This window comes from Pararge aegeria, chromosome Z (assembly GCF_905163445.1).
Source record: "Pararge aegeria chromosome Z, ilParAegt1.1, whole genome shotgun sequence".
In the NCBI taxonomy this organism is placed as follows: domain Eukaryota; kingdom Metazoa; phylum Arthropoda; class Insecta; order Lepidoptera; family Nymphalidae; genus Pararge; species Pararge aegeria.
Genome location: NC_053208.1, coordinates 16,146,133 through 16,159,321, shown reverse-complemented (window position 1 = coordinate 16,159,321; position 13,189 = coordinate 16,146,133). Strand labels below are relative to the sequence as shown.

The 13,189-nt window shown below is 36.8% G+C and overlaps 1 protein-coding gene across 1 annotated transcript in view; it reads left to right on the top strand.

Moving 5' to 3' along the window:
* LOC120636514 (acetyl-coenzyme A synthetase) overlaps window positions 1-13,189 on the top strand; it is a 31,031-nt gene that overhangs the window by 6,027 nt on the left and 11,815 nt on the right. Inside the window, exons 2-5 of the mRNA XM_039908024.1 lie at window positions 8,260-8,455; window positions 8,995-9,231; window positions 10,316-10,431; window positions 11,434-11,626. Of these exons, the coding sequence (XP_039763958.1) occupies window positions 8,260-8,455; window positions 8,995-9,231; window positions 10,316-10,431; window positions 11,434-11,626 (742 nt within the window). The remainder of the gene's footprint in view (window positions 1-8,259; window positions 8,456-8,994; window positions 9,232-10,315; window positions 10,432-11,433; window positions 11,627-13,189) is intronic.

Here is a 13,189-nt window from a genome sequence, read left to right as displayed (position 1 = left end):
CAAGCCTGTCTTGATGACGCCTTTTCATTGTTAATTTTGAGAAGCAGGAAAAATGGAAGTCGACATGTTGTCCCAGATTTGATTTGTCCGAAGGTGGAACTGAATCAAACAGTTATTGAACCAAAATTAATTTTACTCTGACAGATCGTTAAAAGTTTTTAGGTATTAGAAATCTATAGACATTTGCGAGGTGTGGAATTTCGTACTAAGAGTATCGACTCATGAGTGTGAGAAAACCTCATGTAGGTATTATATTTGCGCATTGTAATGGCGACTTTTGTACATCAATTGGTGGGGTTGGTAATAGTTCGGAAATACATAATAAAACTCGTAAGTGGCAATAACTTGTCGGCTCCAAGCTTATTGAAGACAAGTTGCCACGCAAATCTTTATAAGTACTTACCTCCCCTGTTATTTATAGAGGTACCGATTGTGACTCTACAAATAGGTAGATATAGTAAATTTTTTCTTACTTGCGTGGGCTTGTCAACTACAATCTTTTGATTACTCTTTAGTAGGTACAACTTTTTACTTTAATAAGAACATATTATGTAACAAAAATAGGTTTTCTTTATATAGTTTTCTACTAGCTGTTTCACACGGTTTCAACCGCGAAAAGTAAACGTTAAGATTGTAATGCAACTAAACGTAATTAACTTATTAACGTTTTAGGGGTATAGCAGTTATAATTATCAATAAAAAAACGTGTGTGTACATAAGTACACGCGTTAGAAGTTATACTATGGCGGAGCAAAATAAAAATCCTTTGAAAAATTTTACCTTTTGCTTTATTCTACGTTTGTAGAAAAAACGACACTAACAATAGATAAAAGATATCTCATATTTCTAAAGTTTATTATAACGCACTATCTAGTTAAATAAAGTTTATGAAACTATCACGATAAAATATTTCTGCATAATTAAAGAAATGAACATAAGAATAAAAATTTAATTTGGAACACTAATGGACTCGTTATCGGACAGCTAAGTTTCACTCAACATTAAAATTTTAGATTTTTATACAATTTAATCCGCAGATTTTGACAATTCAAAGTGTACAATGTTAAACCTTATAGCTAATTTCAGGGTGTCGGTTTTTTGTGACGTTGTACGCGCACATCGTAAAAATTTATTCACATCATTTTCCCTAACGCGCCAAAAGAAGTATAACTTCAAAAAAGAATAGACCGTAAATAGTCTATAGGCTATTTCTAAATTTACAATTTATGATTTTTTTTGGTCTCGGCCGGTGCAAGGCTTCGGCAATGACTAGTTACCCGGAAAATACGATATGAATTAACTGCCATACCCCTAAAACGTTTGGAAACACCATCTTAGACAACACTTACCTTTAGTTTATGGGCCTACGTGCCTTCGCTGAATTTCTGTAAGCGGGCTGTATCTCATCAACCGTAGCTTAAGCGTTTTTTTTATTTACTCTTTTTTTTAATTTGGTATTTATTTTCATTTTACTAATGCCTAGGAGATTCAATATAATTGGAGAGCTAAAAATATCACAACTTCCTTACAAAAACCAAATAATTTTAAAAGGCGTAAGTAGGTACGTAAATTTATGAATATTGAAAATCGCTAGAGATGTTTGTATTGGGGGTCAAGACTCAAGACTGTCAGTTACTATTACATAAATGCATACGTATTGATAAACTTGTTATAAGTTTCCATATGCAGTTCAAAAGGCAGATGACTTTTCCGATAAATCTACTTTACACTAAGTATAAAACGATAACAGTTGAGTAGGTAACGTCACAATATTATTTATAATTAAATCGATGGAGTGGCATGCCATGATGTAGGTACGTTACTTAAGTCGATAGCTGTTTCTAAGATTTTAAACTAACTTGAATAATACTTAAATCAGAGAACGACTTTAGTAACTACACGCTTTCGAGTTTTCAAATAATTTAATCTCCATATATCTAATATGGATAGTTATAGAAATAATTGCGACAAGCATAACAAACAAAAATAAAAAAGATGTCTTAACTCTTAACTAAACAAAAAGGTTCCATATCCATATAAATGTACAAAAAAGGGTACGATAGCAGTATATACAAAGAAACATAACCTAATGGGACAACAGCGTAGACTAAAAATATCACTATCAAAGCCAGACAAGGTTGCCATCACAATATAAGCTATCATGATGTCAAAACTACTCGTACTATAGTGGGCCATACTACGTTATAATCCAGAGACATCGGGTTAAAATTCACTTCGTTACCTGGACATTGACCACGGGACGTAACAGGCGCCGGAGGGCAATCAATGACCTCCGTCCTCCATGAGTTGCAGGCCTGCGGGTGGCGAATTTAAGGGGACGTCTGTAACCCGACTATTGACAGGCCTGAGAAGGCGGCGTGCCGTGTAGCGTTGGCCTACCTGAGGGATTCGGCAGTGACCAGGCCATCGACGATGGGATGCATTGGGGGTCAAAACCTTGGCGAGAGTGCGGTGAATACGCAAGTGCATCCCGTACTCTCACTTATAGGTCTGTCGAGGGACACACATAGTTTTTAGTAAGTTCAGGCATTTTCTGTTCAAAAAAAAGGGTATGCATAAAGAAGGAAGATGGCAATCCTTCCCCTTTATAAGTTATACAAAAAAGTGGGCAGTGCTTTTGCGCCAAAATGGGATTAACCAGTTTGAGCATGTCCAGTTATAATAACAGAGGTCAGTGCGTGACAAGCATAATATAATGGCAAAATGGAATACGTCCCCGTAAAAATGCCCGTTTTCACTAAACAGATCCCGGCTAAATCGGATGCCTAATGATTTGGGTGATGCGTAAAGGAAAAAAACGTTTAACCAACTCTTAGATGACGACTAACGACGTTAGGCGCCTTTCTAAAGTTACAACACCGATTCGGGGCGGGGCGGTGCGTTATGATTAGGCCACTCCTAAACTGACACTGGACAGATGAAAAAACATAAGTTTTGTTGTTTTTTATTCGAAATAATGTGATAATACAAACACAAAAGACCGGACTTTTTCGCAAGCATTATAGACAAGTTAGGTTATATGAGTTGCTTAGTTAAAATGGTTTGGTTTAAGTTAATGCTTAGGAATCTCCCTAGATTAGGTGTAGGTACATAATTAGGCATTGTCTTGTCCGTTGTTAGTGAAAACGGGCATTAGGGATCTCTTATGGGAAAGAGGGAACCTACCACGCTTCTCGAATCACACGTTAGTGATAGTAACCGGGGCTGACGTGTTCAGCGACGCATGGGGGGGGGGGCATCGCTAATTCCACCACCTCCACCGCCAGTCCTCGCGCTGGTACAGAAAAGTTCTATACAGAAACTCAATAACTCTAAGTTTTATGATCACCCGGGACCGCGATCCATAGTCTAACCTGATAACCACTACACCAACGAGTCATTTGAATATTTAACCAAAACCTCGCCTACAAATGACAGACTACCTTATGTACAATGGAGGTATATATTTAAATGTATGGAGGTTAAAGAAGTACATAACTTGAGGAGCAACTGACAAAAAAATTTTGGTAAATAGCTGATCAATGTCACACGTGCCAAACAAAACCAAAACGAAAGAATAGAATAAAATAATAAAAGAATAAATGAATAAAATTGGTAGATTATAAGTCTGGATTCTAATCTCCGAATGTACGAGTGCCATGAATTTAGGTACAGGAAATGTGTTCGTTTAAAAAAAATACAGAGCGATTACAATCAAGAATAGTTTCTTTTTGAAAAGTTAAAATTTTGAATGGTTCCATATTTGCAAATCAATAGCCGTTTTTTCTTTCGTCTGGCATCATAGAAATCTTAATAACAATTAAGATTTCTATCGTCTCGAAATATGGATTGAATAATAGCAGGGTTTTTTTTTGGTAACACGAGTAGGTCTAGTTTATCTTCAATAGCTAAATCGATTTTTATACAGAATTTAGAATAACTTTTAAAGGCTGCTTTCTTTCCAACATTTCATCGAAGAACTACTATATGACTTAACTACATACCATAGCTGATCATACAAAAATTATATAGGAGGAATCTGAGGTTCATTCAGTTTATGCAAACTGTATTGAAAAAAAAAACGCTATAGATTAGTTAGTTCTACGAATGAATATCTAGTACGTAAGTAAGTGGGCTATCTAATTTAGAAGATTAATTCATAGTTGTTCTAAAAGTCTTTGAAATATAAAAGATCACGGATATATTAAGAAGATATATACGCCAGGAAAAGCTATCAGAGCGTCCCGTATCTTTCTTTATTTACAGCCATTACATCCATTTGTAAAACATAATATAAAATCAAAATTAAAATAATTTAAAATTGCATTACTTAAATAAGACCTATAAGCTATGTTATTTGGCATACCTTCCATTTACAGAGCACTGAGAAAACACATGCATACCCACCCAGTGCTGCATAAATGGATGTGCCTTGTTTCAATCAGTTGGCATAAAAATCTAGAAGATTGCTAGAAACCTCACGTTTTTGAAGAATCTACCCCTAGGTAAATTCGCGCATTGACATTTATGCACCCATGAAGGTTTTTTTTATAAAGATTTATCAAAACTGATTTCAATAATTAAACTATATTTTCACTCTTCGACATTAAAAAGGGTGTTCAGGGATTTTAAAGGCCACTTTAAATGTGACATAATACTGCGCAACTACTGCAACGTTATGCTACATTTACCTATTTCTAAGACCGGAGACATATTTTAGTCTCAAAAATACCTCAATGCGGTTTGGATCCTTTTCGATTAACTGCGGCCTCATTGAAGTCAAAGTCAAAGTCAAAGTAAAAGTTTTATATAGAAACAAAAATTTAAGGTTTGAATTTTGCTTGGATTCTAAAGGCTCATGTAACATTTTTGAAACTCACGAGTGCTAAGAAACTGAAGTGAGGTTTACTTGATTCGCTTAGTCCTGAAAAAAATTATCTACCTCGCTTCGATAGGTACCTATTGACCGAAGTTTCCTCCAGTGAATCACAAGGTAGTGAATATATTCGGTCTGCTGGTACACTTACATCACATGAGTAATAAAATAACTTGTTCGTATAATACCTATTGAAAACGTAACAAGGTTATGAAGATATAGGTGTTCTTGCGAACTCTTAACAAACAATAAGTAATTACATTCACCTCCTTTGCCTTGAATATTAAATGAAATAAAAAGATATGTATCTAAAATTTAGGCTGAAAACGTTACTACTTTATTAAGCTTTATTTAGCTCTATATGCAAAGTCATACTTTGCATCTATTTTATAGAGCCATATTATATTATATACTCTCGGTTCCGGCAGAGGTCTGTCTCTTTTCTGGAAAAGCAGCGCTTCATAAAATATTATATTACATACCGACAAGTTACATAACGACAGCAGAGCCAACTTTCAGGTCCAATGGGGCTAGGTATTTTATGATGTACGAGTTTAAAAATAATACAAATAGATTCTATTTGTATTATTTTTAAACTTGTACAAAGACTGGTAATCTACTCGTGGATTGCTTTGTTAATTCTGCAAATTCCTTAAATTTTCTCTTAAGCAGCATTACTTGTCATATCCTACTTGTGTGATATTATAGATGTGACAGTTTGGATGTTTGTTACTTAATCACGCTAAAGCGGTAAAATGGATTTGGATGAAATTGTGCATGCAAGTTGGAAAAGAACATAGGCTATCTTTTATCCCAATTCCTTAAGTTCCCGAAGAGAAAATTTAAAATTGTTTTTGAAATCTGCTATGGAAAAAGACATGTACTTTATATACCGAATGAGTTCCCGTGGTGAGATTAAAAATTGTTATATACGCGGGAATAAAAACCTTAATCCACGCGAACGAAGTCGCGGGTGATACCCGCGACTTCGTTCGCGTGGAGTATCATAAAAAGGCTATTATCATGGCTAGTATCATAAAAATTAAATAAAGCATGCTTCTCCTCTTATCTCCTCTGAAGTTCATAAAACTGAAAGGGATCATTATGATCTAACTAGCACATTATTTTCGAAATCAGCAACAATCTTTAAAGTTTTTATGGATTGTGTCTGCCCTAGTGTCAAGCGAGCATGGTGTCCTGAAGCATTCGGTTAACCAAGCCAAAAAAATAATCAAATGGGTTTTCTTCCGAAGCGCGGAACCCCCAGTGTACGAGTCTGACTTGCACTGGTTTTATTTACTTTTTTGTTAGTTTATACTTTTATTATAGTAATACTTAAGTACCGTTTAAACTTTTCATTGAATAACGTCACTAAAACAAGTTTATTTGGTAGACCTTGAGGTCAAACTAATTTTAATTAGGTATATTTTTTCACATTGTCCAAGATATTCACTTCCTGACCTCAATTACGGTGTTACTCTAACTTATCGCACGTGTCTTCGACGTGTATATATTATGAGTACCCAAAGGTTATATACCTAATCATAACCTATGCATTTCATTAACAACCAACATTATAAGTAAATTGTTATCGTCGTTTCGATGCTCTCTTTTAGGAGAGCGATGAAGAGAGCTATGCTACGAGTATATGTATGTGATAAAATTAGAAATATGGAAATCTGTACAAGAGCGGAGTTACCGACATAGCTCAACCAGTCGCGTAGTTGAAGTGGCAATGTACGGGGCATATGCATTTTATTTATTGCCATAGCTCGGAAAATTATGAACGCGGGTTCCCTGGAGCCTGGGTTCTCATGGTGCTGGAATGGCAACCCTGTGCCTGTTAACGTTGGTAGACCCCCGAATAGGTGGCAACAAAAGAGTCGCAGGGAGTCGCGAGCGGCATAAAATCGTGGGATTTGGCACGTGCATCGGTCGATATGACGTTATCTTCAATTTATTATGAACTTGAGTCTACCCCTCATTATATATAACTGTTAGGGGCAGCAATGTATAAGTAGTTAGTCGGTAAGGAGTTCTAGGGTAACTAGTATACAACAGCGGCGTGCATAGAAGGTACGCACAGAGTATGCAGATAATATAAAAAGAAGAAAATCACCATTACGAGTTACAAAAAACATAAGGATAGGCATTGTAAGAGTTATGTATAACCTACCCTTAAGTATTTGTAGCTCGTATTATTTTTATTTAAACCTCTATTCACGCCCCTGAGTATATAGTACCTAGACTTTGAAAATGTTTCATAAACTTAAATTATAAGAAACTTCGGTCGCACTGTCATTTGTGCTGCGGTTAGTGCTGTGTTGTTATAAGTATACGGTCACCCCGGGCAATAATAATTAATATATAATATGTAAAGTAATATATAAAGTAATTTATAATTAATAAATTGTCTCTGGTCTGGTTTGGTATGGCTTTGGTCATAGTTTCCATCATCCTATTAACAAAGCCCAACCCAAATCAGTTCTTAATATAAAACCTCTACCATCTTAGATTGCATTTACAGTTACCACGATGTGGGTATCTAGTCAAAGGCTAAATTTCAGTGGAATAAATAAAACATTAGAGTTAGATATAAATCTTTGCTTACCTGTGAAGTTTTAGTTCAGTTAGACTCGCTCTTTCAAACCTATACATAGTCATTTGATAAACAATTGATTCTACTAAAGGAAAAAACGCCTTAGACATAGAGGTCATTGGTTTGCAAGAAAATAAGTAGAGTTAATACAGTTTAAATGTACCTACGTTATTTAAAACAATAAAACAATGGACCCCACATAGCAGTTTCTTACAAATATACTTAACTGCTTTCCACGATAAATAGGACATTATTTGTAGTGCATTATATTTTTTGTATTAAACTTATCTAATTAATTATACCTACTTTACATTTTATTTTAACTGACCTTCCCGTTTATTTTCTACTATTCTTATAACTGTTCTACAGTTCTGACGGCCGATGGGTGCAGTGGCAGCGACCCTGCTTTCTGAGTGGCCAAGGCCGGTGGGTTCGATTCCCACAGCTGGCAAATATTTGTGTATTGAACATGAATGTTTTTCAGTGTCTGGGTTTTTATCTGTATTTTATAAGTATTTATATATTTTATTCATATAAATATTCATCAGTCATCTTAGCACCCCTAACACAAGCTAAACTTTCTTTGGGGCTAGATGGCGACGTGTGTATTGTCATAGTAAATTTATTTATTATTTATTATTACTGTTATTGTTCTTCTGCATCCTTATTTTAAAGCATGGGCTAGACGCTATTTATAGCCGTTGAATTGCCAAAGTTGTCTAAGCGCTTTTTCAAGGGTCCGGTTCAAAACAGATTGTAACCACATAAATGATCTTTCTTACAGGGCCGGCAACCACCCGGATGACTATAGCCGCATCTCATACAGAACCTTATTGGACGTGGTTTGCCAGTTCAGCAATGCTTTAAGGAGTCATGGAGTCAAAAAGGGTGATAGAGTATCAATTTACATGCCCATGATCTTGGAGACAGTTGTATGCATGTTGGCATGTGCCAGAATCGGCGCAATACATTCTGTCGTGGTAAGACATTTTTTACTCTCTAGTACTCATTGACTACATAAAGTCTTAGCTAAGCGTTGTATGATGACTTCGTAAGAAGGAAATCGCACTCAGATCTAGAGAGCTAAGATGCGTGCCGCGAGAAAATTACGTCTACCAATTTCATCGTTTTATCTCAAAGAAATATTTCGAGAAAATGATAGACATAATTATCTCGTCTCGCTATTTAGTAGTCGAGTTGAACACACTGCCTCTCCCCTTCCATGTTAGCGCGCTTCAGCTCAGAATGTGTCTATCACCATCAGACGTTAATAATATTCAAGCGCCAGCTTGTCATTAAAGGCCTTAAAATCAAACCTACATTTCTGTAATTCGACCTGAATCTTCTCTACACTACCGTCAGGTTTAACAGCTCTAGACAATGCAGCCTCTAAAAGTGCGGTATTTTTATCTCCGGAGTCTAAATGTTGAAATAACTTACCGCATAATAAACACTATAGAGATATTAAACTTCACTGAAATATACACAATTATTAATAATAGAGATATTCCTTTTGCAGTTTGCAGGATTCTCACCGGATTGTTTGGCGGAGCGTATGGCCGATTGTAAAGCTAAAGTCCTAGTAACCTCTGACTGTGCTTGGAGAGGCGAAAAGCTTCTCACCTTGAAGAAAACATGCGACGAAGCGTTAGAAATTGCGAGGACAAAAAAGAATCACAAAGTGGACATGTGCATAGTTGTCGCACACCTTAAACGGGTCACACCTTGTGGGCCTATGCCTAACATCGAAACATTGGTAAGCTTTGTATGTAACCAGATATAACCCAGCTAAAGCCTCGGGGCTTTGCACGCGTGTATTTCTTATACAATTAACCTTATTAAAAAACAGAAAAAAGAAAAGGTATGTACGAATCATTGTGCTCAGTAACGGACAACTGAATATTTTTGAAAATCCCTTAGGCACTTCATTTTTCCGGGATAAAAGAGATCTTAATACATTTGTCGCCTGAATGCTAGATATATTTTTGCCAAATATCGTTGAGATTGGTTCAGCGCTTGTTCTAATAATACTTACTTAGGTGAATAAATGTTTTAGTAAAACCCTTAGGAATCCTTATTTTCGTGGAATAAATCTATTTCGGTCTTCAGGATGCAAAGTGTGGCAGAACATAGTTAGCAAACAAACAAAAAGATATTAGTATGGTCTATAACGTAGAAATTGCTACTAAATAAAGAAATGCGAGAAATTGACAGTTTACGCAACCACAGAACCGATCTTAAAAGAAATTGTCAAAGAGGTACTCCTGACGACGGAAACTATCACAAGAAGGCACAATTTTTGTACAAGTTGTTTTTACTCTTACTTTACTATCAAAACTACATGTAGGTAAATATACCTAACGTGTAGTTTAGATAGTAAGGCCATGATACAAACTTCAAACCTTAACTGTGACAAAAGATATAGAATCTAAGTTCAAAGTGAGATTCAATAACGATCGAGTTCACGTTTAAGGACCCCTGAATACATTAGAAAACTTACCTGTGAGTTTTTTTAATTATAAATTTTAAGCGACCCCGGCTACGCACCGATGCTATTATAATTGTGAGGCATTACACTTCCGTGACGCATTAGTTTAATCAATCTCTTAAGGTTTGGCCAGCGTTTACAGTAAGCGCAAACTGTTTGTTGGGACACCACATTACAAAAGGTTTCATTTCATGGATATTCTCTTGTGTGATATGCATGCTTACTACATATAAACCTTCGCGTTAAATGACTCTACCTATTGCTGAAAACTACATTAAAATCCGTTTCTTAGTTTTAAAGATATAGCGGTAGCGACTTTGTTTTATACTATATAGATTTTTTATTGTTACAGTATGAATGGCATGACGATATTGATGTTTGGTGGCATGATATCATTGAGGATCAATCGACTATCTGCCAGCCTGAGTGGATGGGCGCTGAGGATCCACTCTTCATGTTATACACAAGGTATTATTTTATTTTCAAGAATGATTAGAACAGCAAGTTCAAAATGGTGGTTCAAACGGCGTCCCTGAAAATTCATATACGTGTATACAAATTAGATAAAATAGTGAAATTACTGCCATATATTTTTCGGCGGCTTATTTAGAAAATATGATATTCCTACTCATCTAAACAATGGTAAAAACCGCATCAAAATCCGATGCTTGCCTTAGCAGGAGTTCTAAAGTAAGTTAGTAACTACAAAGTTTCTAAGGACTGTGTTCTCTACATAGAGGAGAGACGAAGAGATTTTGAAGTAAGTTAATGAATATATATATTATTTTATTTATTATGTATAACATAATAAATAAAAAAAAATACACACAATCCGAAGAAAAATACCGATGGAGTTTCGTGGGCTTTAACGATTATTATCACTTATTAAAGATAATGACCGGAACAGACGACTCAAAGGCAGGGGACTCAACTGATTTTCATACTCCGGGGGCTAGTACTAAGAATTTTTACGATCGAACGAATGAACGAACTCAGGACCTCGCGTTATATAACCGATATCCCAACCCTCTCACAGTTGCGGCTTCTTTTTACTCACCGAACCTTAGCGCCACTCTCAACAAGTGGAGGCCTAAACATGTCCTTATCCTAAACGACCCTGACGATCAGATTCCCGACGAGACGAGGTCCCCGACTTCTAACGTCATCCGGACGAGATCTCGCACCACGTTCTCGGAAGCGTGCGGACTAATCACCGTCCGTAACCCTTTCACTCCAATCGTCGCCTGAGCCGAGGTTCAGCCTCGCATGAGGCGCACTCAGGCCGACGCCCTTCGCTTCTTCGAGCCCTAGGGTTCAAACTCTTCCTGGCAGAGCCACATTCCGAGGCTCGCCGACAAGCCCGCGTTACGCTGTTAAAATCATTAGGGTTAATCAGCTACACACAATCCGAAAAAAAAATATCACTAGACCAACGAGGGAGTTACAATAATATATAATTATTTATTACAGTGGGTCTACGGGCAAGCCAAAAGGCGTCCTGCACACAACTGCTGGCTACCTGCTGTACGCGACGGCTACCTTCCGTTACGTGTTCGACTACCGTCCCCAAGACATCTACTGGTGCACCGCTGATGTTGGCTGGATCACTGGCCACACATACGTCGTCTACGCGCCGTTGGCCAACCGCGCCACATCTGTGCTGGTAAGAAATTCTGATATTAAATAATTAATAATAATTATTATTCTGATGAACGTTCAAAACAGAGCGACCCCGGTTCAAAAGCTTAGTAGAGCATATTGAGACAGAGCTGGTCCGGGAAAGTACTACCCTATGCTTATTTCTCGTGCCAAGGGGCATTGCTGTTTCTGGTCTGAAGTGCATGGCTTAAGGGTTAGGAAACCACAAAACCCAACGAAGCACATAAGGGAAGGAGCTCGACTTCACTTTCGGGGGGCTGAGTTCGAATCACAGCTCGCACCTCTAACTTTTCTGAGTTAAGTGCGTTTTAAGTAATTAAAATATCACTTGCTTCAATGGCGAAGGGAAACATCGTGAGGTAACCTGCATACCTGAGAGATCTCCATAATTTTCTCAAAGGAGTGTGAAGTCCACCAATCCACACTGGGCCAGCATGTTGGACTACGGCCTTAACTCCGGTATTGGGTTGATATGATAATGATGATGATGATGAGGCATAACTGAGGATTAAATTTACACTTACCATAATTTTGGTCCGCAAACTATTAAAAAAGGAAAAAAAAACCTGGTCTAACAATACAATACTACTAATTTCCTACCATGTTTGACTGATACTTTAATTTTGTTAAAAGAGTAACTTGGAGAGTATATTAATCAGTAAAGCCGGCGAAACCGCATTAGGATGTGATGGCCTACGAGAGAGGCCCTATGAGAGACGAGGCCCAGCATTGGGAGTTTACGATAAGGACTTATTAAACAAATTACAGAAAAATACTATAAAGAAACCACCGCACGGGGATTCCCCTGTACGCGGGACTATCGCCCGTCTTTATGATACTTATTATTAATCCAATTTTATCAATTCGTACTAATATTATAAATACGAGAGTGTGTCTGATTGTTCTGTTACCCGAGATCCGCACTAGACACGCTCCTTGATAAGCCCATCAGAGATTAACCTTGGTTAGTTGAGCGTACAGAAAGGTGTGTACGCTCTATGGACAAACATCGTCATTAAACAACAAGTCGCCATTACTACCTACTATAAAAACACAATAATAGGTTCAAATTGTTAAATATTTCTTATGAAAACGTGAGCAAAGCCGCAGGCAAGGGCTAGTTGACTTTAGTAGTACTAGTAGTCTACTAAAGTCAACTAGCCCTTTATTGAAAAGCGCGTCTTACAGAGACATGTAAATATTTTTTCTTGGGAGATGAATTTTGTATCGAAGACAAATGCGAGTTCCACAAGAACAAACTTAGCTGGGAATAATTTTTGCTATCACCATCTCACGGTGTCAAATAAAACGAAAGTTACGACCCAACATAGGTACTAACTAGATGTCTTCATACATGACATGTAAAATATTTGTTCTGTTGACGAAACCTTGGCTATATTATGAAACGCCAAAACTCGAACATGATTGAACTCGAACTTGATTTTTGTTTCACAGTTTGATTTACAATTTGAATCATTACAAAGGGCAAGTTTAAAAAGGGGTACCTACTATTCCGATGGTGTATATATATATTCTTATTACAGTATATATTTGTGAAAATGAATTT